General features: G+C 38.6%; 1 protein-coding gene across 1 annotated transcript in view; it reads left to right on the top strand.

Moving 5' to 3' along the window:
• Positions 1-25,388, top strand: part of IQGAP1 (IQ motif containing GTPase activating protein 1) — a 112,898-nt gene that overhangs the window by 24,924 nt on the left and 62,586 nt on the right. The window contains exons 2-8 of the mRNA XM_021713112.1: positions 9,711-9,867; positions 11,321-11,398; positions 15,532-15,608; positions 21,797-21,864; positions 23,490-23,603; positions 24,107-24,285; positions 24,938-25,022. Coding sequence (XP_021568787.1) covers positions 9,711-9,867; positions 11,321-11,398; positions 15,532-15,608; positions 21,797-21,864; positions 23,490-23,603; positions 24,107-24,285; positions 24,938-25,022 — 758 coding nt within the window. The remainder of the gene's footprint in view (positions 1-9,710; positions 9,868-11,320; positions 11,399-15,531; positions 15,609-21,796; positions 21,865-23,489; positions 23,604-24,106; positions 24,286-24,937; positions 25,023-25,388) is intronic.

Below are 25,388 nucleotides of genomic sequence, written 5' to 3'. Positions count from 1 at the left end.
ATTTATTGTAGAGTTGAGGTCTCGCTGCCCAGGCGGGTCTCGAACCCGTGGGCTCAGGCAATCCACTCACCTCAGCCTCCCAAAGGTGCGGGATTACATGCTGAGCCACCGGATAATTTTTTTGAATAATTGATTTAAAAACTTCATAAAAGACTAAATATGAAAGGTATATAAGAATTACTATGTAATTAAAGGCAACTTCTGTATAAGCACTCATTTATTATTATTATTTTTTGAGTTGCAGTCTTACTCTGTCCCCCAGGCTGGAATGCAGTGGCATGCTTGTGGCCACCACAGCTTCCACCTGCTGGGATCAGACGATCCTTCCACCTCAGCCTTCCAAGTAGCTGGAACTACCAGCTAATTTTTTTATGTATTGTGGAGACGAGGTCTTGTCAAGTTGCCCAGGCTAGTCTAGAACCCCTAGGCTTAGGCAATCCTCTCGCCTCTGCCTCCCAGAGTGTTGGGATTACAGACTTAAGCCTCTGCACCTGGCGCTTTAACGTGTTTAAACTTCAGTTACCATCAAAGTACTTTCTATTTGATGCTATAAATACACCTATCAAGGTGCTTCTTCTACTGCTCAAAACAGTTTTAGAACTCATCAGTTTTGATGCCTTTTAGTGCTTCTGCTGTTTTTTGTTTCACTTCTTCCACATTAGCAAAACATTTCCCTTTGAGGACTTTTTTCATCCCTGGAAATAAAAAAAAGTTGCTTAGGGGGAGATCGGGTAAATAGGGAGGGTGGGATACTGAGATCCTGCTATTTTTGGTCAAAAACTACTGAACACTCAGTGAAATGTGGGTGTGCTCATCAGTCACCCATCATGAAATGGGCAAATGTGTTGAAAGAATCTCCAAAAATTTCACTGAAGCCAAACACAACCTCTCACAACAATGTTAGCTGGCACACTGGTGCTGATGGCTTCCTAGAACACTCACCTAGCAGGAGAAGACTGTACTACAAGGGGTTTGCCCTCCAAAAAAAAAAAAGAGATAATTCTGGTTTTTTGGGGGGATCTCCCCTTGTGTTGTGGTGTGGGATGCTTTAGAAAGCCTAGCTTCAGAACTTGAGTTTGCTAGTGTGGTAGCTGTTGTTGTTGTTGTTGCTATAATATGAGTTGGGGTCTCACTCTGTTGCCCAGACTGGTGTGGTGGCAGGATCATGACTCATCTGGGCTTCAATCTTCTGGGCTCAGTGGGTCCTTCTGCCTCACCCTCTTGAATAGCTACCACACCTGACTGACATTTTGACTTTTTGTAGAGATGTTACCTTTGTTGCTTACGCTGGTCTCAAATTCCTGGGCTCAAGCAAATCCTCCCTCTTCAGCTTTCCAAAGTACTGGGATTACAGATGTGAGCCACTGCTCCTGGCCAGTATAGTGTAGTAATTAAGAGTATGGGTTCCAGCTGGGCACAGTGGCACAAGTTTGTAATCCCAGCACTGTGGAAGACCAAGGTGAGAGGATTGCTTAAGCTCAGGAGTTCAAGACCAGCCTGGGCAACTTGGTGAGATCTCTTCTCTACAATAAATCAAAAAATAAGCCAGGCATGGTAGTGCACACCTGTAGTTCCAGCTACTTGGAAGGCTGAGGCAGAAGGATCGCCCGAGCCCAGCAGGTCAAGGTTGTGGTGGTTGTGAGCTTGCCACTGCACTCCAGCCTGAGTGACAGAGTGAGACTCCAACTCAAAAAAAAAAAAAAAAGAGTTTGGGTTTCAGGTAGAGGTGGGCACACCGCATCAACAAAGGTACCTGAATTGTACCCCACGTCTTTAAAATTAAAAAATAAAAAACAAAAAAGAGTGTGGGTTTCAGAATCATACCAACTTGGGTTCAGGTGCGAGTTTACTTGCTGGGTAGTCTTGGACAAGTTACTTTCCTTTTTGGAACCCACAGTTTCTTTATCTGTAAACTAAAAACAATGACACTACTTATTTTATGAGGTTGCTGCAAGGATCAAGTGATGATCCATGTAAAATATTTAGTTTCTTATCAGTCACATGGTGTCAGAGGTTTTTTTCGTGTGATTTATATTGAAAATAAATCATTCACAGGTTACTGTTTTTCTGTTTAGTAGTGTGTTTCAGATCTGATGTCACTTTAAAAAATATATAATTTGCATTTGAGTTAGATTTGCTAAACTTGAGGAGAAGTTCTGGGGTTAAACCTGAGGAGGAGAAAATGTTGAATGTTTATATTCTTGTTGAGAGACAAAGGCCCAAGACTCTGCTTGCCACTTTCGTCACCTCTTGTGAGAGATACAAGAAATAGAAGAGATTTGTTGCTGAGCTCTATTTGTGGTCTCTGCTGATAATCCTGGTCACATGTAGGATGTGCTGATGTCACTATTTGATATGATGTCCGAATTTTAAAAAAACAGTGGTTATCCCACGCTTTGGGAGGCTGAGGTGAGTGGATTGCCTGAGCCCGTGGGTTCGAGACCCGCCCGGGCAATTTGGCGAGACCTCATCGCTACAATAAATCAAAACCAAAAACAAAGTGGTTTATTTGTTAACATGTGTACTTGTTTGCTAACGAAGAAAATTTAGAAGACCCCACATGGTTGTCAAAGTGATTTTATGAAACAAATCTGATCAGGTCATCTTTCAGTGTCCCTCACTACTAGGAAGAAGGTTTCTTAGCATGGCAAAGCCTTGCATGATCCAACTTTACTGACTTATAAATTTCCTCCTGTTGTTCCCCTTTCATTAGTGGCAGTGCTGAGCTACCCTGTGACACACCTTTTTTTCTCATGCCTCTCCCTGCCTTTGTACCTATTGTTTCTTTTGTTTGGACGCCTTCTCTGTCTTGGCTATTTGGTAAACTCATTCTTTTTTTTGAGTCAGAGTCTTACTCTGTCACCCAGGTTGGAGTGCAGGGGCACGCTCCTGGCCACCACAGCCTTAACCATCTGGGCTCAGGCAATCCTTCCACCTCAGCCTTCCAAGTAGCTGAAACTACAGGCCACCATGCCTGATGAGTTTTTTGATTTATTGTAGAGATGTGGTCTCACTATGTTGTCCAGGCTGGTCTCGAACCCCTGAGCTCAGGCAATCCTCTCACCTTCGCTGCCCAAAGTGCTGGGATTACAGGTGTGATCTTTTTTTTAAATGATGGTCACCACTGGCACAGGCTACCAGCATCCTTCTTCTGTTCTGGGAACATGAGTCTGCTCAAATCAATTGGCATTCTTTCTTGCCCTAACTCATTTGGCTACTAAAGCTAGTTCATATGCTGCAGGATCAGATAGAGGAGTCATTTAGTAATTTATCAGAACACAAATCATCCAAAAAGCCTTGAACAAATAATGTATCCTCCTATAGACTCATGAAAAATCACTGATGCACAGCCAACAAAATATACTTCAGTAGATCTCATAACCTTAATAGATTGTTCTAAGCAAGGGGTTCCCATACCAAGCTCATCTGACAACTATCCCAGAAAGGTTGTTATTTTAGATTCAGGGGCTATACATGCATACTCATAATATGAACATATTGTGGTGGGGATTGGATCTCAGATGACCCATTCCTCAGATAGTGAACATCGTAGGTAGTTTCTGACCCATACCCCCCCATTGGTGTACCCAGTGTTTATAATATTATTTCTGTCTTTGTGACTCTTTAGCTCCCACATATGAATGAAAACATATGGTATGGTCTTCTGTTTCTGAGTCCGTTTACTTAGGATGATGAACTCCAGCTCCATCCATGTTGCTGCAAGGGACACAATTTCATTCTTTTTTATGGCTGTTCCTCTTCATTCTTTAAAACTATTCACATTTGTGGGTGATATAAAGCTGGAAGAGAAGTTAATATTTTGGGTGACAGAATTAGAATCCCAAAAGATGCTGGCATTAGGGATAATTGACTGAATCTAACACAAAGAAATATAATAGTGATGAGTATAGATAATGGTTTTAATGTGGAATTGTAGAGGTATGATTTAGCAACTCTATTTGGAAAAAAATGAATTTCTATGGATTAGAAACATGTAATAAAATATTGTAATCTAAGGCTTTGTTTGTGGTTTTGGAGTGTTCAGAATGAAGAAGGTGATAGTCTTGTTCCACTTTAGGCTAATCAGACCATACCTGGGACATAGTGTTTAGTTGGAGAATGTTCAGAGATGAGCAAGAAAGATGTGAGGGGCTAGGAAATCATGTCTAACACTATTGGTGATACCTAGTAACATTTTAAGTGCTTACTTTGTGCCAGACACTGTTCTAAGCACTTTATGTGTATTCATTCTCCCTCCCACCTCTCTTTTGTGTCAGGGTCTCACTCTGTCATCCTGACTGGAGTGCGGTGGCAGGATCACAGTTCACTGCAGCCTCGACCTCCTGAGCTCTGGCGATCCTTCTGCCTCAGCCTCCTGAGTAACTGGGACTCCGGGCATGTACCACCATGCCTGGCTAATTTTTAATTTTTTGACAGAGATGAGGTCTTGCTGTGCTGCCTAGGCTCATTTCAAACTCGTAAGCTCAAGCAATCCTCCTGTTTTAGCCTCCCAAAGTGCTGGCATTACAGGTGTGAGCTGGGCCTTTTTTTTTTTTTTTTAAAGCAGGATTTATTGAGAGGACAGAAAAGTTCCCACAGAGAGAGGAGACCCGAAAGGGTTGCCCGTGCCTGGCCTTTTAAAAATTTTTATTTTATTTTTACTTATTTTTCTTGCCAGAGCAGAGAGATTTTTTATTTTTAAATTTTTTTTATATTAGAGGTGAGGTCTCACTATGTTGCCCAGGCTGGTCTGGAACTCCTGGGCTCAAGAGATCCTCTTGCCTCGGCCTCCCAAAGTGCTGGGCCAACAGGAGTGAGCCACTATGCCCAATTGTATTCTCTCTTAATTCTCACAAACATTCAATAGGTAGGTGCTGTTACTGTTCTCTTTTTATGAAAAGTGCTTGAAGGAACTGGCATCATTTTACTTATAGAAGTGTTAGCATATGATGCATCATATGATGGCATAAGAGAAAGGCAAAAATCTTTTTCAGTACCCAGTCAAGCACTGTGCTAGCTTTGTACTTAATTTGCAATCTTATTCTTCTCCACAACAAACCTATTTGGAAGGTGTTGTTATCCCCTTTTAACAAATGAAGAAACTGGTTAAGTGGCTTGCTGTCTTTCTTGGATAAGTGCCACAGACAGGATATAAATCCAGGTTTTTCTTACTTAGCCCATGGCCAATGCTAGTCACATTATGCTTTTATTTCCATGTTATCTTGTTCCAGAAGGCAGCTGACGGTGCCAGTGGAGAACTGGTTCTGGCTTAACAAAAACTTTCTGGCTGTAGTATTAGGATTTGGAAATGAAATGGGTTGCCTTGAACATCAGTGTCAGTGTTCAGGCTCAGTCTGCTTCATGATTTGGCGAGTTGTTTTGGGAGCATTAAGGCATCAGTGAGGGGAGGGAGTAGAAGGTGGGAGGACAGTGAAAGAGTTGAGGTGGACTTCACTGAGTCTTCCAACCTGGAGATTCTGATTAGTGCTAGGACAGGATTAAACATGAGAAGTGGTAAAAGTTGTGTTGGCCAATGAGTTAAGTTTTATAAGAAAGTTTTGTGGGGCAACCCCTTCAGGTCCTCCCACTGTGGGAGCTTTCCTGTCCTCTCAACAAATTCTGCTTTAAAAAAAAAAAAAAAGAAAGTTTTGTGTCTGAGTTGTGAACCACCAATTTACAGGGAAGGTAAAATACTTAAAACTTCAATAAGTGGACAAAACACGGAGAGATGCCAGCCTTTTTCCTGCATGGCATATCCAAAACTTTGCCTGGTTTAGAAGCCTGTGTAACTCAGCCACTTTAAGGCTTTTTGGGTGATGTAATGAGAACAACAGTGGTATAGTGAGGAGGATTCTAAACCTAGGAATTAATCTCGTTACTACACCTTTGCCACTAATTATCAGGTGACTTTGGATAATCCTTATTCTTATTTGTAAATGGTATAGATTTGTACCATTTGTACTATTATTCTTATTTGTAAATTGTGCAGGTAAGTACAGTCTTTGAGTAGGCTTTAGGCAGTTTAAAAAAACACTTTTAAGTGTTTCTACTTTTTAACTTTGGAGTTGTACTTTTTTTTTTTGAGTTGAGGTCTCACTCTGTTGCCTAGGCTGGTATACAGTGGTACGATCATGGCTCACTGCACCCTAACCTCCAGGGCTCAGGTGATCCTCCCGCCTTGGCCTCCTGGGTAGCTAGGACTATAGGTGTGTGCTACCATGCCCAGCTGATTTTTGGATTTTTTTGTAGAGACAAGGTCTCGCTATGTTGCCTAGGCTGGTCTTGAACTCTTAGGCTCAAGCAATCCTCTTGCCTCGGCCTCGGCCTTCCAAAGTGCTGGAATTGCAGACATGAGCCACCATGCCCGGCCTGGAGTTACACTTCTAAGAATCTTTCGTAAGGAATGAATTCTAAATACAAAGATGTGCGCAAAGATATTCCTTGCAGTATTATTTAATGGTTGAAAACATTTAGAAATGACATAAATGTCTAACAGGTAACTGGTTAAGCACTTGGTAAAATTTTTATGTAATTTAAAGTCTTCAGAAGCTATATAATAACATGGAAAATATAAAATTTTGAGAAATGTCTAATAATTTTATTTAATGGATATGTATTAAAAACAAACCTAATGTACTTAGAAGTACATTAGGTTCCTGGCTCTAACACTTTGTGATTCAGTGGCAGGGGGGAAATCTCATGCTAGCTGTATTGAAAGACTGAAAGGAGGGTTTGTTATGTCTTCTTGAAACTAGAGTAGAATCTAAACTTGGACTAACATTAAACATTATAGTAACATGGCACCCTAATTTTTCAAAGCAGTTTGGTCCTGTTTAGCTTATTTTATTCTTATAAACAAACCAAGTGATATTGTGGAACAGCTTAGACTGCCAGGAGTTGTTTGCCAGATGATTTGCCAGCTTAGACTGGCAGGTAAGCCACACATACACCTGGTAACTTGGAGGGCACCTTGAGTTTGGGGCAGTTATTTAGAAACACTTCTGTATTTTACCTTTTTTTTTTGTTTTTGAGTTAGAGTCTCACTCTGTCACCCAGACTAGAGTGCAGTGGCCGCTCCCGGCCACTGCAGCCTCGACCTGTTGGGCTGCAGCTATCCTTCCTTCTCTGCCTTCTAAGTAGCTGGAACTACAGGCACGCGCGCTACCATGCCTGGCTAATTTTTGATTTATTGTAGAGATGAGGTCTCACCAAGTTGCCCAGGCAGTTCACGAATCCGCGGGTTGAGGCAATCCACTCACCTCAGCCTCCCAAAGCGCTGGGATTACAGGCTGAGCCACTGAGCCGGCTTATCTATTTATTCTAGCTCTCTTCCTCTGCTTATCCCCTTTCACAAAATCACAGTTGGCCTTTCATCCTCTGACCTGATGCTTGTGTGATATGCAAAGTGTTCTACCCTACTATAGGAAATGTCTAAGTGTAGTCATTAATCAGGACTGTTTTATAGCAGTCAGAGTAGCCTAGGCAAAAATAAAGAATTACAAGAGGTGTCACTAGGGTCCTCCTTTTATTTTGATTTTAGTCTAGAGAGAAAGAAAAACTAAATGCCTCTGTAAACTGGCCCTGATTCAAGACAAAAGTATCTTCTGTGCTCTTTATCCATAGTCTTTCCTACGTATTTACTTCATTTTAAGATGAAAATAAATAGCTTTTTCTTTGTGCTATTATGTGCTACAGGACTGTTTTCGACTTAGGCTAAGTTGTTAGGTTTGTCCCTGTTAATGAGAGCCCAAGTTAGATTGTCCCTTGAGAGCTGGGGTTGCCAGGAGTTGTTTGCCAGATGATTTTACCAGTATCCTTTTTAGCAGTAAAATATTGGAAAGACAATTATTTGATGTGTCCTTGAACTACAGCTATTTTCCATACTAACAACTACCATTCTTTTCCACTTGTCCTTTAGGTCATTAGGCTCTTGAAAAGGTTTAGTTTAGATTTTGTAGCAGTTGCAAACTAGTACCTAGTTTAGTTATTATGATAATTCTTTTGGAAAACTCATTTGTTTACTTTTTTTCATTCTGACAATTTAAGTTCTACTACTTGAAAAGCCAGAGGAGAAGCTTATCACTGAGTAAAGGAAACAGCCAGAAAATTCTCTGGGCCACTCATCCATCTAACCTTTATTTAAGTGTCTACTAAGTGTCGTACAATATGCTAGCTGTTTTAAAGATATAATAGATTTGAAAGTGGGACTGAGTAACTGTCCTATGGGATCTGAGAAAAACAGGAAAATTGTTGCTTAATTTTATTGTTTTTTAGAGATTCTGAGTAGTATTCTCAGTTTGAAAAGATAGTATACAAGAAATTTTATTCTGAATTATAAAAGCAGCAATATGTAAAACTATAATAAATTCATACTCTATACTCTGTAGTCTTTCTTTTTAACATTTTTTTTATTTTCCAAGAATGAAATGGAAATGTAGTCTGTTTCTAGCAATTTTATTAATATAAAGAACATATAAAAAACTAATAAGTGGCATCATAAGGATCATAAATATATTTACATATTATATGGCCTATATTTTTATTGGTATGTCAATGTTTTTCTTATACATTTTTGTGAATATATGTCTGTGAATGGCATAGTCAAATGTTTCCTCCAGTTTTATTTGCCCTTTAATTTAAATCTCTAAGTATTAATAAACATAATATTTCACTTTTATGTGGCAGTGAATCTCATTTTTACTTCTTCTGTTGTATCTTAAAGCTTTTTTCATTTGTTTTTTCAAAGATTTATCACTTTAATAAAACATACCAGCTAACGTCTAGTATTTAGGGAATTTTTTTTTCTAGTATGGTGAAGGATGTGAGGGTAGTATCAGCCTTGCAAAATTTGAGTGGAGTAGTTTTAAGTTAGGGATTTTAAATCTGGGGTTTACAAAGTCAGTGAAGTCTCTAAAATTAAATGTAAAATGTAAGCATATGTGCATTTTTCTTGGGAAGGGTCTGTAGCTTTCCTCAGATATTCAGAGGAGTCTGTGACTCAAGGACTAAAAACTATTACCATAAATGACTTTTAGTTACCTCCAGTTCTGTTGGTAGAAAATATATGAAACTAAACTTTCCTTTGCTTTGTCTTAGTCTTCCTTGAAATCTCTTGAGAGGTATTTTAGAGGAAAAATATAATTTTCTTTTCCTCTTTATAACCTTCTCCTCGACCCTGAAAAACTCTTATTTACTGCTTCTGTAAGAATTTCTGTAGTATTTCAGCTGAGATAAGTAACTCTGTTTTGATAGCCCCCAAACTTCCTTAAAACCTGAATCTAGAAATTTCACTGGATTCTGAATTCTGAAACTAGAAAAGAACATCAGCAACAAATTTAAGCTTCTGAACAATTGAGATGGTGGCTTCAGTTACAAATGGTTTTTCTTAGGACTTCTTAAGTAGTAATTTAAGGACTGGAAGAGGGTCTGCAGTTCATGGGACAGTCAGGATCTGGGGACCCAGCAGGCTCTGTTGCTGCAGCAGAGGACAGTAGGATCGAGAAGATGGTGGCGTTCATGCTCAGGGATTTTCCTAAGGTCCTTGCCTCTGAAATCTGACTGGGGTAGGGCAAGGGTGTATACGGAATTGATCATAGAAGAGTACTGTCATGTTTAGCTTCTCCAGAGAGAACGGAAATTAAGCTTAAAGTTACAAAGGAAAAGTTCTGACCTTCCCTTTCTTTTTTCACATCCTCTCTCCATTTGTGCAGGTGGATGGAAGCATGCCTAGGGGAAGATCTGCCTCCCACCACAGAACTGGAGGAAGGGCTTAGGAATGGGGTCTACCTTGCCAAACTCGGAAACTTCTTCTCTCCCAAAGTTGTGTCCCTGAAAAAAATTTATGATCGAGAGCAGACCAGATATAAGGTGAGTCCTTCCTTGCTTGATACTTATATTTCTGTGAACATCAGAGAGAAGGTTAGAGTACTTTATTCTGTGTGAGTTATTGAGAAATATGTGTAAGGCGTGTTTATTCCATCAAAGTATAGCCTTTAAAATGCCTGGCAGATTGGAGAAATTAGTGCAAAGGCAAATATATAGTAGAAAAACAACTTTATCTGTTTGTATTTCTAGTAGAATTCTTAGGATGATGTATATCTAAAAAATTTCATAGTCCTAGCTGAATTTTTTTCTTCTTTAAGAAAGTAGAGGAAGTAACTAGGAAAGTTACTGCTTTAAGTCTAATTTTAACCAAGCACTGAGATTTCTTGGCAAATTGAAAGCAATAGCATTTTAGGGGGAAAAAAAAATCACTCTGCAATATTGGAGTTTGAGGTATAATAGGAAAATGACCCAATGTCAGAAAACTGAGATCTGTGAAAGGATTTGGTTCCTGTGGCCCTAAAAAAAAGAAAAAAGACTGCTTAACCAAGTTTGGATATTGAAAAGGACCGAATTCTGTTGTCTACAGAGTTCCTATAGGATGCTCATCTGTGCACTCCTGTTTGGAAAAGACAGTGGAGGATTACATAACTAAGAGCAAATGTAAGAGTGGTTGACTGTAAGAATTGGGCCAAAACTCCAAATGGGTAAAGCTACAGACAGTGTCAAAAGAGATTATTTTACATTTTATGTTTAAATTCAAAGGAAAACAAGAAAGGGTGTTTTCCTCAGCCAAAATTAAAATCCTAAGCAGAAACTTTCCTTAACTAAAAGGCAAAGACTTATATGTTGAATTTTAAATAAGCAGTTATTCTGAAGATAACTCTGGAGCTGTTCTGAAGACAAAATAGCAAGATACTAAAAGGAGAGTAGAGACCTTGCAGCAACAATTAAAGAAGTCCTACTTCTGTACCCCTCTTGAGTGTAAATCTTGGTAAAAAATAGCGGACATAGAGGCTTAGAGGGGGATACCTCTATACCTCTATGTATAGTATGAAAGCCCTGATTGATATTTTTGTAATAGCTATACTTTTGTGAGTATCTTCTATGTGTTCAGATTACATGAATTGCTTTATATATATTATCTCATTTAATCTTTACAATAAACATAAAGTAGGTGTTCTAGATGGTAAAACTCTGCCCCTAAAGGAATAAGTGACATGCCAGGTGTCACCAGTAGATAGCTAAGCCAGCAACTGAATCCATGATAATTTAACTGCAAGCACCGTGGTTTATTGAGCACACTGTACAGGTGGTTCCTAAGTGAGAGGAGCTAAGATGTGGATTTGGCTTCTTTGTATTGAAATGTGAGGATAATGACCTCAAAATTAAGGAGAACTTGTAAAGTCTCACAAGGAAACTTCTGCATGGAGAGTTTTTCACTTAGTATTTGCTTCAATGTAGCCAACAGTACCTAATGGTCTTTTATTTCTTTTAGGCAACAGGCCTCCACTTTAGACACACTGATAATGTGATTCAGTGGTTGAATGCCATGGATGAGATTGGATTGCCTAAGGTAACTTACCTGAGAGTCATAGTTCTGGCTATTTTGGTATAACATTTCTCATTCTACCTGTAAAATTATTCTCAGAATTTTTTTTAAGTACTAAAAGATTTCTTCTGTTTAATTTAGGAAATGGTTTTGTTCTTTTTCTTTTATATTCCTCATGCCTGTTTCACTTCACCCTAGAGAAATTCTCTATGATGATATTTACTTTTACTATAGCAAATTGTAGCCTTACATTAAACTGTTTTTCCTTAGATTAATTCACATACTATGAGATTTACCATTTTAAAGTATACAAGTTCAGTGGTTTTCATTTATTCACAAAGTTGTTAACATTAAAATTTGATTTTAGGAAATATTTTAGAACTATGTAGAGAGTATGAAGGGTCATTTTATGTTTCAATTTGTAGAGGCAGTATACTTCTTGTATCTATTTTTGGTGATGGCTGTAGCTTGGATATGAGAATGTACATCCTCGAGTGTTTTGCCGAAGAGTTTTTTTAGTGTTGCTCTTGGTGAAATTGCCATCTCTATCTACCTAGAATCCATAAAGGCCATGCTGTGTTGTCATTCTTAGAGGCATGGATTGATCAATTGATTTCTTTTCATTCTTTTTTTCTTTTGTTCTTTCTGTTTATATTCTGTGACCTAAAAAGTCCACTTCTAGGAACTTGTGCCCCTAAAATAATCAGATAAGCACAAAAAGATATATATCCTAATATATATCTTTTTTCATCATTGTTTGAAAAATATGACAGAAAACTACATGTTTCTTCTTAAGGGGTATTTTCTTTATTTTTGAGTCAGAGGCTCACTTTTTGGCCCAGGTGGTATGATCGTGATGATCATGACTCATGGCAGCCTCAACCTCTAGAGTTCAGGCAATCCTTCTACCTCAGGATCCTGAGTAACTAGGACTACAGGTGCATGCCATCATGCCCAGCTAGTTTTTTTTTTTTTTTTTTTGTAGAGACAAGGTTTCCCTATGTTGCCCAGGCTAGTCTCAAAATCCTGGCTTCATACAATCTACACATCTTGACCTCCCAAAATGCTAGGATTATAGGCATGAATCACCATGCCTGGTCTATAAGAGGTATTGAGTTATAACCAGTCAAATACTATTGCCATTAAAAAGGATATCAAGACTGGGCGCAGTGGCTCATGCTTATAATCCCAGCACTTTGGGTGGCCGAGGTGAGGATTGCATGAGCCTACGGATTCAAGACCTGCCCTGGCAACTTTGTGAGAGACCTCAACTCTACAATAAATCAAGAGATAAGCCAGGCACACCTGTAGTTCCAGCTACTTGGAAGGCTGAGGTGGAAGGATCATCTGAGCCCAGCAGGTCGAGCCTGCAGTGACCGGAAGCGTGCCACTGCCCTACAGCCTGGGTGACAGAGAACTCCAACTCAAAAAAAAAGGATATCAACCTATATAAACAAAGGGTCTTTGATGTGTTACGTGGAGACAAACAGTTTGAGGTTATAAGAGTTTGTGTTCTGGCTAAGATGAAATCACTATTTTTGTATAAGAATGAAGTGAGTGTTCTTAGGGAAAATCTGTAAGGAGATACGATTTTTATTTCTGTGTGATAGGATTAAGGGGTGGTTTTTATTTTCTTTATACATTCCTGTAGAGTCCAAATTTTTGTAGCCAAAGAAAGCTTTTTTAAAATTGAGGTGTAGAGTATCAGGAGGTGGCTAAAACTACTTAGTATAAATATTTTGTGTTTAGCATAGGCTGAGCTCATATCAAGGCTGGGCGCAGTGGCTCATGCTTATAATCCCAGCACTTTGGGTGGCCGAGGTGAGGATTGCATGAGCCTACGGATTCAAGACCTGCCCTGGCAACTTTGTGAGAGACCTCAACTCTACAATAAATCATGCATGTCTGTTGAACTGAGTTGCATGCCTGTCTGTTGAACTGAGTTAATCCAGAGCTCAGTCTTTGCAGAAGACTAGCCTTTGTCCTCTTTTTTTCAGAAAGTGCTGAAGTTTTCTTCCTTGCCACTGGTATGTTTGAGAATTAGGCCCCACAAATGTCAGGAAATGTTATACGTCAAGTTCTTACAGCTGCTTGACCTTTCTGTACACCTGTAACTTCCTGTTCCTGTTTTTTTATATAGTATAAAATACTATACTATATAGTGTGAAATATACTGTGCACCTGTAACTTCCTGTTCCTGTTTTTTATATACTACATTGCCAATGGAGAATAACAGTTTAATCTCTTTTGAATGGTACTAAAAGCTTTGTTAATATTTGCTATGCTATTAGTATTGTTACTACAAGATGCTGTCTAATAATATAGTTTTATTACCTTTTTTGTTTATTAACAGTAGTATATTGTTTTGGACCACAATTGCAACAAATAGAATTTACTAAAGGCCTGCTTTTACCAGGGACAACTGGTAATCATGACTATAATCCTCGATATGTCCATCTTACATGATTTAGGCCCAGAAGACTTCTGAGTAATAAAGTGAATTAGGCTAAAATGTAGTACTATACATAATATAATATATGACATATAAGTAACAATACATATACAGTGTTTATTGGCATGTTTTTCCTAATCCTTTTATATATACAGCCCAATTGTAGAAAGTTAATACAATAATTTTTTGGTTCTTATCCTTTTTTGACTCTTTATTGTTATTGACACTGTTGGCTACTTTTCCCTAGAAATATTTTCTTTTTTTTTTGAGTTGGAGTCTCACTCTGTCGCCCAGACTGGAGTGCAGTGGCCGCTCCCGGCCACTGCAGCCTCGACCTGCTGGGCTCCGGTGATCCATCATTCCCTAAATCTTCTCCATTTGTTTAATATATCTCTTGTATCTGTCCACTGTTACAACAGCCTCCCAAGTTCCATTCTCTTCATTATTCAACATATCCTGTGTCTGGTCTCCAGTTTGATCTTCCCAAAGCTGTGTTTTTATTCTTAGCTCCAAAGCTAGGATACTTCTTTATGTCCTGCTTGTCAAGTTCAAACTCGTCTGACTTTCAAGGTTTTCATAATCATCTGATTGCATCCTACCCTTATTTTCTCTCATTACTTTCTAGAATATATTCTGTTCATTAAAAAAAGTAATAGGATATATCGCCTTACTATCTCACAAACACATCATTATTATTTCTGTTTTATTTATTTTTGCTATTTCTCTTGTTTGGAAGACCTTCTCTTACTCTCTATCATGATTCCCTCACTTCTGTAGTTTAGAATTTTACAGTCTGTCTTAGTTTAAGCCTTTATTGCTCATCCACTTTCTTCTAATCACCTCATTATTCAATCTTTTACTTCTGCAATCCACTATTATCTCTTATTTTCCTAAATTATAGATGAATTGTATGGTACCACATTACAATATGTGAGAATAGATCTTGAAGTTCAAGTCTAAACCGAGTCTAAACCTACTTTGTTGCTATTCTACTCATTCATTAATTCATCAGATACAGAGCTTCTTCTCTGACCCTGGCTCTGGGATTGATATTAAAGATACAGCAATGAGTAAATAGCATAGACATAGTCCCTGCTTTCACATGCCTTGTGTAGTCTGTTGGAGTAGCCAAACAGATAAACACAAGTAATTAATTGACTTTGGTAATTGCCACAAGGAAAAGTACTTGCCATCCACATTCCCATATACATCTTCTATTCTAGCTACTTCATCTGCATATCTCCCCACTTCCTCCAAGCATTATAGCACATTTTAATGTTATAGTTCTTTTCAAGGTCTAAATGTAGCAGTTTGTACAAACTAAAGCACTTAAGCGTTTGTTGCTTAGTTAATACTTGGTCTAGGCATGGTAGGTAGTAACTAGAAATTATTGTGGTCCTTAAAGCCTCTTACACTTGCCAGTGATTTAAATTAGACTAGGATTTGGATTTCATTTCTTTTACTGAAATAAATAAATCACCTTCACATGCCTCAAGAAATTCACTGGGTTAACCAAAATAGTATACTTTTTGTTTTGTATTGTAGCATTTTATTCCTTATAGTACTTATGATCAAATGTCTGTTCACCCCAATGTAGTTATTTGCTGAATGCCAACAATGTTTCCTAACTGTCCATAGTTTTGTGTTAGTGAACGTCAAATGAACCTAGTTGCTGGATACCTTACTCTACCTTTATTTCTCCCAGATTTTTTACCCAGAAACTACAGACATCTATGATCGAAAGAACATGCCAAGGTGTATCTACTGTATTCATGCACTCAGGTAATCAGATTTTCTTGGTAAAATAAGCAATTTAGGAATAATATCTGAATTGAGTATGTAGCTTATTATCTTTGGTGTAAGAATGAAAAAGATTTTTCATCAGCTTCAGAATTTTCAGATAGGATAGACTATTTTCCTAACAAAAAGTGTGAAACAGCAGTGTTTTTCTAGGGAGTGTGGAGAAGGGATTTATTTTTCCCATAATAGTAGATAATTTTGTTTTAAAACATGGTGTAATCTTTGTGACTGATTTAATGTTTTGTGAACTATGCATTTCATTTGGGGTGTGGTCTGTTTCATTTAGTGATCTAAGTCCTTGCCATTATTAAGCCATTGTTCATTCATTAAATAATTTTTATTAAATAATTTTTATACTAACACAAGTAAGATAATAGGACATGAAACAAAGTATGATTTTTTTCACAATTTCATGTTTAATTTAGAATATGACTTTATTTCAGATTCCTAGAATCAACAGGTGCTAAATTGGAAGGAAAGGGTGATATGTTTGGAGGGAAAATGGGACAGGATGTGGTATAGATGCTTATACAGGTTGTTATCTCTTATCTAAAATGTTTGGACCAGAAGTGTTTCGGATTTGAGGTTTTTTTCAGATTTTGAAATATTTGTATTATACTTACTGGTTGAAAATCTGAAATCCAAAATGCTCCAATGAGCATTTACTTTGAATGTCATGTTGATGCCAAAAAATAGGGGATTTTGGAGCATTTTGGATTTGGGATGCTATAGTTTATTATAGTAGTATCAAATTTCAGCAAATTTACTTGATGGCCATAGAACTAAAGGAAAAGATGGCAGAAGCAAGTGGGACATGAATATGAGATTTCTTTGCTTGGGCTGCTCTTTTTATATAGTATCTTGTATGTGAGCTTGATAAATATTAATGACATATGTGCATGTGTATATAATATTGATCTTTAAGAAGCCTATTGTCTCTAGTTTCTCGTTCAAACTTGTGCTTGATCTTTGGTATCACTGGAATCAGTGTGGCACACATAAAAGAATGAACATAGCTGAGAACTCATATTTCTTGTGTTGAGAATGTAGCAATTTCAAATATATGTGTCTGAGCTCAAATCAAATTAATTCTCAGTATTGAGATTGGTGTAGTGTTATATGAGGTCTGTATATGTTGATAACCTTGTGAAGGCTGTGCCTACGGTGGATATCTGAACTTGGCAGACACAAAGACTAAGCTGGCAGAATTTCTCTCTGCTAGTTCTATAGCCCCTACTATCTGCGATGTAACCTGGGTCCCAGGTCCTCAAGTTCTCTGAAATAGAGAATTAACCATGCCTTTCTAATGATGGAGACAGAATGAGAAAGAGAGGAAGTCCACTGTTGTTTTCCATTCTTCTTGAATACAGTCTGTGCTTAGAAAGTGTATATATAGAGAGAGCAATGTTTTCTGGTTCGTGATTTATGATTTCTTCTTTATGATGTTTTTCCGAAGGGTGGGCTGGCAACATTTGATAGCATGTGGGAAGTCTTTATAACTGCTTGCAGTCTATTCTTTTACGATAAAACACAACTCTGTTCAAGGCAGGTTCCTTACCTATATTGGGTCCTTAAGGGACCATCTGCCTTTGGATCAACAGTAACAGAGAAGGATTATATCCCTGTTTTTCTCACTACCTGCCTTTATTTTTGTTTTTTAAAGTCTTGATTGGCGTTATTCCAGAGATAGTCACTGTACTTCAGTTATACTAAATTACTTTTGTAATTTAGATAACGTTTCACTCTGCGATAAGACCCCAGTTCTCCATTATTCTGAATATGTTTGTATATCCCCTGATGTTTTGTTTTTCTAAGAACTGATTTTGGGGTTACATAGGTCTATAATCCCTTATCCTAAATTCAAAGACACCCCAAAATCTCTGAAAATTAAGTTTACATTTGTTGTAAGCTCATTTGTTGGCAAAATCTGGTAAGAATTAATAAAGATTATTTAGAATAGCTACCTACCTAGTATGATTATTTGTATGTTTCTTTGCAGAGAAGTAACGTATTTGATTGGGGGCGCTGCCCCAGGGCTTGCTGGGGATGTTTTATAATACTGTATATACTGTAAAGCCTTTCTAATATCTGAGAAATTCTACATTTGAACATATCTGGCCCAAATAATTCAGATAAGGAATTGCGGACCTGTGCTAGATGTTTCCTAATCAGATGCTGTGTTTAAGAGTCTTTATTATCATCTTTGAGACTATCATAATGACTTCTAGTTTATTCCACATTCAGCAAAAATATTTGGAATCCAGATAGGTTAACGCAGTTTCTTCACGTTGCTCCAAAGTACAGCTTAAATAGGTAAAATGAAAAGAAAAAGAAATCTTGAGCCCAATTGCAGACTAGCCTGTTATAGGCAGCTAACAGTTTATTTGTGAAAGTGGGCATGGGAGAGCAGAAGCAGAGATTGGAAAGTGCCATTTACTATTAGTGTTTGTAAGTTTCAGGTGTGAGACTAAGTACTTTTGATTCCAGGTAAGAGGACCTAAGTGGCTATTATAAGTCCATTCATAGCTTCTGTATCTCCTTAAAATGCTCTTAATAATAAAGAAAGATGAAGAAGATGGTACCTTCTCCTCTACTTTTTATACCAGCCAGTGATATTGTTATAAGACATTTAATTAATTAATTAATTAATTTTGGGGTTGGAGTCTCACTCTGTTGCCCAGGCTGGAGTGCAGTGGCACGCTCAGGGCCACTGCAGCCTTGATCTGCTGGGCTCAGGCAATCCTTCTGCGTAGCTGGAACTACAGGTACATGCTACCACACCCTGCTAATATTTTTTATTATTGTAGAGATGAGGCCTCACCAAGTTGCCCAGGCTGGTTTCAAACCCCTGGACTCAGGTGGTCCTCTCGCCTCTGCCTCCCAAAGTGCTGGAATTATATAGGCTTGAGCCACTGCGCCCAGCTGACATTTAATTTATTATTGAAAGATATTGGGAGGCCAGGCACGGTAGCTCACGTCTATAATCCCAGCACTTTGGGAGGCTGAGGTGAGAGGATTGCCTGAGTCCACGGTTTCAAGACCAACCTGGGCAACTTGGTGATACCTCATCTCTACAATAAATTTTAAAAATAGCTAGGCATGGTGGCACACATAATTCCAGCTACTTGGAAGACTGAGGCGGAAAGATGGCCAGAACCCATCAGGTTGAGGCTGCGGTGGCTGGGAGGATGACATTGTGCTCCAGCCTGGGTAACAGAGTGAGACTCCTAATCAAAAAAAAAAGAAAGGCATTGGGGCTGGGCATAGTGGCTTAAGCCTATATTCCCAGCACTTTGGGAGGCTGAGGTAGGAGAATCACTTGAGCTCCTCAGTTTGACCAAGACCAGTCTGGGCAACATACCAAGACATCATCCCTACAGAAAAGTGAAAGAATTAACTGACTGTTGTTTCACACACCTGTGGTCGGTCCTAGCTACTTGGAGGCTGAGGTGGGAAGATTGCTTGAGCCTAGGAGACTGAGGCTACAGTGAGTCAGGATCATGCCACTGTACTCCAGCCTGGGCAACAGAGTGATACCCTGTCTCAAAAAATAAAAAAAGACATTAAAAGTTAACTCACTCTTCTTGTGACTGTGAAAGTGACATTCTTGATTTTCAGAAAATGTGGCACCCACTTTCCTATTTACAAATAGGAATAAAAGAGGAAGAAATTCTTGGAGAAAAACATTCTTACTGATTTAGAGTGCAAGTGGGTGAACTAGTGGGAAAAAATATAAGGGAACATATTACATGTATAGGAAATTGTTAGTTATTTTCTTTGGAAATATTTTTGAGAAGATTTAAAATCTTCTGAGAGAGGAACTTTATATGGTTCCATCTTGAGTGTTTTACTCTAAGGAAAAGCACGTAATTATAGACATGTACATGTTTATATTTATATATTTTTTGTAGATTAGAAAATACAGTTTATTTAGAAGGTAAATTGGAGAGAGAGAAAAAAAGGAGATTCACCTTTCCAAGGGAAGTGGGGCCCCACATATTTATATGATTTATGCTTGCATTTCTTTGAGAACATGGATAGCTGCTGTGGATATGTAAATTCTGCTGTGCTTTCTGAATACTCGGTGTGTTTTTGTTTCTTTTATATTATACACAATTTAAGTTCTGACCAGTTCTGTTAATGTAATATGCATGATGCATATTTGTATATAGATGATACTGACATTTGTAGATTATTTGCAAAAACTGTAAACCACTCTATTAAGTTTCTATGATTTGTTTCTTTTAACAAATTTAATTCCAGCTGGGCTCGGTGGCTCAGCCTGTAATCCCGTGCCTTTGGGAGGCTGAGGTGAGTGAATTGCCTGAGCCCATGGGTTCGAGACCCGCGTGGGCAGGCGAGACCTCATCTCTACAATAAATCAAAAAATTAGCCAGTGTGATAGCGCGTGCCTGTAGTTTCAGCTACTTGGAAGGCTGAGCGGAAGGATCGCCGGAGCCCAGCAGGTCAAGGCTGTGGTGGCCGGGAGCGGCCACTGCACTCCAGTCTGGACGACAGAGTGAGACTCCAACTCAAAAAAAAAAAAAAATTAATTCCCTTATTGTAAGTCTTTCAATGTCTTGGTCACATAAAGTGTCCCTCTGATCTCATCCATTGATTCTTATCTGCAAGGGCTTTAGAATTCACTTAACCTAACACAGGCTTATAGACATTTATATATTTATCCAAGCATCTGTGAGATATTAATATTTATTAATATATGCTAGCGCTGGTCTGTCGTGGCAGTTTGCTCCTGTAATCCTAGCTACTCAGGAGGCTGAGATAAGAGAATCACTTGAGACTAGGAGTTTAAGACCAGCCTGGGCAACATAGCAAGATTCCCCTTTCTTTCTTTTTTTTTTTGAGACCCCCTTTCTAAATACATATTTGCTATACTCTGTGTAGGCAGTGGTGAATGTGACTTGTATGGTCCCTGCCTGCATGGAACTTAAGAGTCTAGTAGATTTCTTTTGTCTTTTAAAGAGTAAAAATATATAACATATACTTTATTTAAAACTCTGAAATTACCTAGGTTAAACTTTTCCACCAGTAATATGAATTCAGTTTAAGTAAGACTTGCTGTCTGAATCATTTTCTCTTTTTTTGGAGTTGGAGTCTCACTCCATCACCCAGGCTGGAGTGCAGTGACATGCTCATGGCCACCCCAGCATTGACCTGCTGGGCTCCAGCAATCCTTCCACCTCAGCCTTCCAAGTAGCCAGAACTACAGGCGCGTGCTACCATGCCCAGCTATTTTTTTTTTTAATTTTTTATTGTAGAGACAAGGTTTCACCAAGTTGCCCTGGCTGGTCTCGAACCCGCAGGCTCAGGCAATCCACTTACCTCAGCCTCCCAGAGTGCTGGGATTACAGGTTGAACCACTGAGTTTGACCTCTGAATCATTTTCATGAGACTTTTCTAAGATGTCTTGTTATTTAAACCTTGCTGATAACAGAAATGTAAACAGAAATGAAGAAACTTAACTAATATTAATTATATTAATTCATTTGCGATTGCTGATGTGAAATTGCGTCATTCCAAATTCTGTTTTTGGTTGCAACTGACGTGAATTTATGTCATTCCAAATTCTGTTCCTGGTTGCCACTGATGTGAATTTACGTCTTTGAAAATTCTGTTTCTGAATAATATATATTTGGTTTATAATTCGAATAAAAATACAAAGTCCAGAATGCTAGTCAGAGTGGTGTCTGAGGCAAATATTGTTTATGTCTGCAGCTTTCAGATGTAATGTGAAAAAGGTGACAATTTAGAAAAGACCATTTCTCTTAGCTTAATGACAGAAGTTTGCAGCAACCAGGTTCAGGTTTTTAAAATTTTCACCTACAATCAGTATTAGAAAAGTGAAAAATTTGCTGATCGTTAATGTGTTAACATTGAGTTTGTGCCAGAACTTGGACTTGAATTTGTGGCTCCTGATTTCCTAGCCTGGTACTCTTTGCAGTTACTTTATGAGACTTTTTAGAATATGTTATGTAAAATGAGAAAAGGTTCTGAGGTAAAGTATTGTCATTGAAAATGGGACTACTGTAGGTACTGGGAGTCTTTGTGTTCTGAATGCTTCTATTTCATTCTTTATGCTGATTTTCCCCCTTAGTGTAGCAGCTAGGAACAGCTGGGGGCCTAACCATTTTGCATATTGTGTCTTCTAGTTTGTACCTGTTCAAACTAGGGCTGGCTCCTCAGATTCAAGACCTGTATGGAAAGGTTGACTTCACAGGTAAGGAGTTACAAACTTGGCAGGAAATGCTTGATATATGGAAATAGCCTGGAGAGTCAACAGTACCAATCTCACTCTGTCACCCAGACTGGAGTGCAGTGGCCACTCCCGGCCACCACAGCCTCGACCTGCTGGGCTCTGGCGATTCTTCCGCCTCAGCCTTCCAAGTAGCTGGAATTACAGGCATGTGCTACCACGCCCGGCTGATTTTTTGATTTATTGTAGAGATGAGGTCTTGCTGCCCAGGTGGGTCTCGAACCTGTGGGCTCAGGCAATCCACTCACCTCAGCCTCCCAAAGGCGCGGGATTATAGGCTGAGCCACTGAGCCCGGCTTTGAATAACTTCTAATATGATGGAAAGAACACTAAACTTGGAATTTCAGGCTCTGTTCTCTCACTTATAATGTGGGCATGATTAGTAAGTCTGTTTTCTTATATGTAAATTGGGAATAGCATTAACGTACAATATACTATTTAAAATATATAAAATCATGTTAACGTCTAGCATTAAATGTTCAGGGATGTTGAAAAAAGCTGTATAGCACAGACTTTCCCTTTCCCTTCCAGCAAGCATCTGTAGTGCACAAAGCATGAAGTAGAGTGGGGAGTGAGATTATACAACGATAGCAGTTTAGTACTTATAAAATTTAGGCTTATTTGGACAAATGTTTCTGTGTGTATTTGCTGTAATCAGGTGCTTAAAGAGATAGGGATTTGAGGAGGAAAAGGGCAGTGGAATATTGGTTAGGGAAAGGCTGACACAAATCTTTTAAAACTATTGATTATTTTGTAGTCCTTGGAGTTTAGAAATTGATAGGATAATAAAGCTTTTATCTATGATACTTTTCCTTCCAGGGAAGTTTATCAGACGTGGGGCAAGGGTCAAACTCTACATGTTTTCTTTATCATTTGACTTTCTGCCTTCGAAACGAAATTACTGAATAGCAGCTAGTGATTTGGATTGTAACGTTTGAGATAATTGACTAGTTTGTGATTCACTTGCTGCACTCCCATTAAAGCTGTTTTATTCATAAGTTCATTGTAAGAAATGCCTGTGTGGCAGTTTTGAAAACCTATTTTCCCTGGGTGCAGTGGCTCATACCTGTAATCCCAACACTTTGGGAGACCAAGGTGGGGAGGATCGTTTGAGCCCAGGAGTTCAAGACCAACCTGGGCAATATAGCTAGAACTCATCTGTACAAAAGAATCAAAACATTAGGTGGGTGTGGTGACATGCATCTTGTAGTCCCAGCTACTTGGGAGGCTGCGGTAGAGTCACCTGAGCCCAGGAGGTCAAGACTGCTGTGAACCCAGATCGTGCCACTCCCCTCCAGTCTGGTGACACAGTGAGACTCTAACTCAAAACAAAACAAAAAACTGTTTCCCATAGGACCTTCTTACTTTATAGTTATTTTTGATGCCAATAATAATAATAGGTAATGTTTATTGAGTATGCTTTATATACCAGGTACTGTGTTAAGTGCTTTCCCTGTGTTCTTATTAAATCTGTATAACAACCCTAAGAAGTATATTAGATGTCATTTTATCCTGTTTTATAGTTTTATAGGAATCTGTTACGGAAAAGTGCTTAACATGTTTGACTGGATCTTAATTCTTTTCTGCAGAAGAAGAAATCAACAACATGAAGATTGAGCTAGAGAAGTATGGGATCCAGATGCCTGCCTTTAGCAAGATCGGGGGCATCCTGGCGAATGAACTCTCAGTAGATGAAGCTGCATGTAAGAGGAGAGAAGTTTTGTGGGTTCAGATGGGAATGTTGCCACGTTTTCTAGTAATTAAAACTATAGTGATGATCTAGGGCATTACGAATTTAGCTAGCAAATTTATGTCCATAGATGTTGTCGTAAACACTGGTATAGACTTCTATGCTATTGTTATTTGGAAATAAGTGATTAATTTTGATTTAAATAAAAGCATTTAGAAAGTAAGTGCTTCGTTTTAGTGCCTTGCAAGGCTCTCCAATGAATATTTCCCTGTGAGATTCCAAATTTGGTGTCCCAAGCATGGGTCACACAGGTGGAGCTATGGCTTTGTGCATGGTAAGGAAGAGACTAGACTCATAGGGTCCAGGGAGCCATTCCTCCAATCTCAGCTGTTATTTCTCTATGAAAAGGAGCCTCTCTCTGTAATAGGGGGTTGCGGTGTTGTTTTGTATCTGTAATATACATCCTTTACTCTGTATAGTAATCTCAGTGTTCTATGCTTTGACTTTTTTATCTAGTACATGCTGCTGTTATTGCTATTAATGAAGCTGTTGATCGTAGAATTCCAGCCGACACGTTTGCAGCTTTGAAAAATCCCAATGCCATGCTTGTAAATCTTGAAGAGCCCTTGGCGTCCACTTACCAGGATATACTTTATCGGGCCAAGCAGGACAAAATGACAAATGCCAAAAACAGGGTAAAAATGGGAACATCTATTCTTTCTAATCGGTTTATTTATTTGTTCATTTATTTTTGAGTTGGAGTCTCATTCTGCCCAGGCTGGATTGCTGTGGCAGAATCACAGCTCACTGTGTAGCCTTGACCTCCCAAGTAGCTGGGACTACAGGCATGCACCACTATACCCAGCTAAATTTTTTTTAATTTTTATTTTGTAGAGATGGAAGTCTTGCTATGTTGGCCAGGCTGGTCTCAAACTCTTGGGCTCAACCAATCTTCTCACCATAGCCTCCCAAATGCTGGGATTACAGGTTTGAGGTACCATGTCCAGCCCAAAAGTTTTATTGAGGTATAATTTATGTAAAATAAAATTCACTCATTTTAAGTGTACAGTTTGAGTTTTGACAAAAGTATATGGTCATTTAATCATCATCCCAAAAAATTGCCACCACGCTGGAATAATAATTTGATTTTTTTGTCGAGACAGGTTCTCGCTTTGTTACCTAAATTGGTCTTGAACTCCTAGGCTCTTCTTTCTTACTTATAAAGAATTTTAAGCCACACCCATACACATTCTTGATTCTGTTATGGTGGAGGAGGAACCTAAATGTGTTTCTGTGGTCTTGTTAGACACCTGAGCTAACTTAATTACACTTTTTTCTCATCCTCAGACAGAAGACTCTGAGAGAGAAAGGGACGTTTATGAGGAGCTGCTTACTCAAGCTGAAATTCAAGGCAATATAAACAAAGTCAATAGTAAGTATGTTCCTAATTCAGGCACCTGAGGGGATATTATGGACTAATGTGAGTGTTGATCTATTCTTGGACTTAGGATATGGTTTAACATATTTATGTTAGACATTAGTGGGTTTACTTAGGAACAAATTGCTTGTTACAGTCTTTGTGTCCCTATACTTCTGTTTCAGATACCATTTCCTCAGGCAGGCCCCTGCCCCTGCATCTACCGTAGCTTTCGGGCTTGTCTTTTTGGCACAGGTTCACTTTTTTTTTTTACCGTGTGTTACACACCTTTGTGCAAATTTATTTTCCTATTCTAAAAGTAATACACTTTTGTTTTCTCCTGAAGAATAATGCAAACTATTCAGAAATAAGCAATAAACA

Source organism: Carlito syrichta, unplaced genomic scaffold, assembly GCF_000164805.1.
Source record: "Carlito syrichta isolate Samal-C Ts95f unplaced genomic scaffold, Tarsius_syrichta-2.0.1 Scaffold304234, whole genome shotgun sequence".
Classification (NCBI taxonomy): Eukaryota; Metazoa; Chordata; class Mammalia; order Primates; family Tarsiidae; genus Carlito; species Carlito syrichta.
This window is presented reverse-complemented; position numbering and strand designations above follow the sequence as displayed.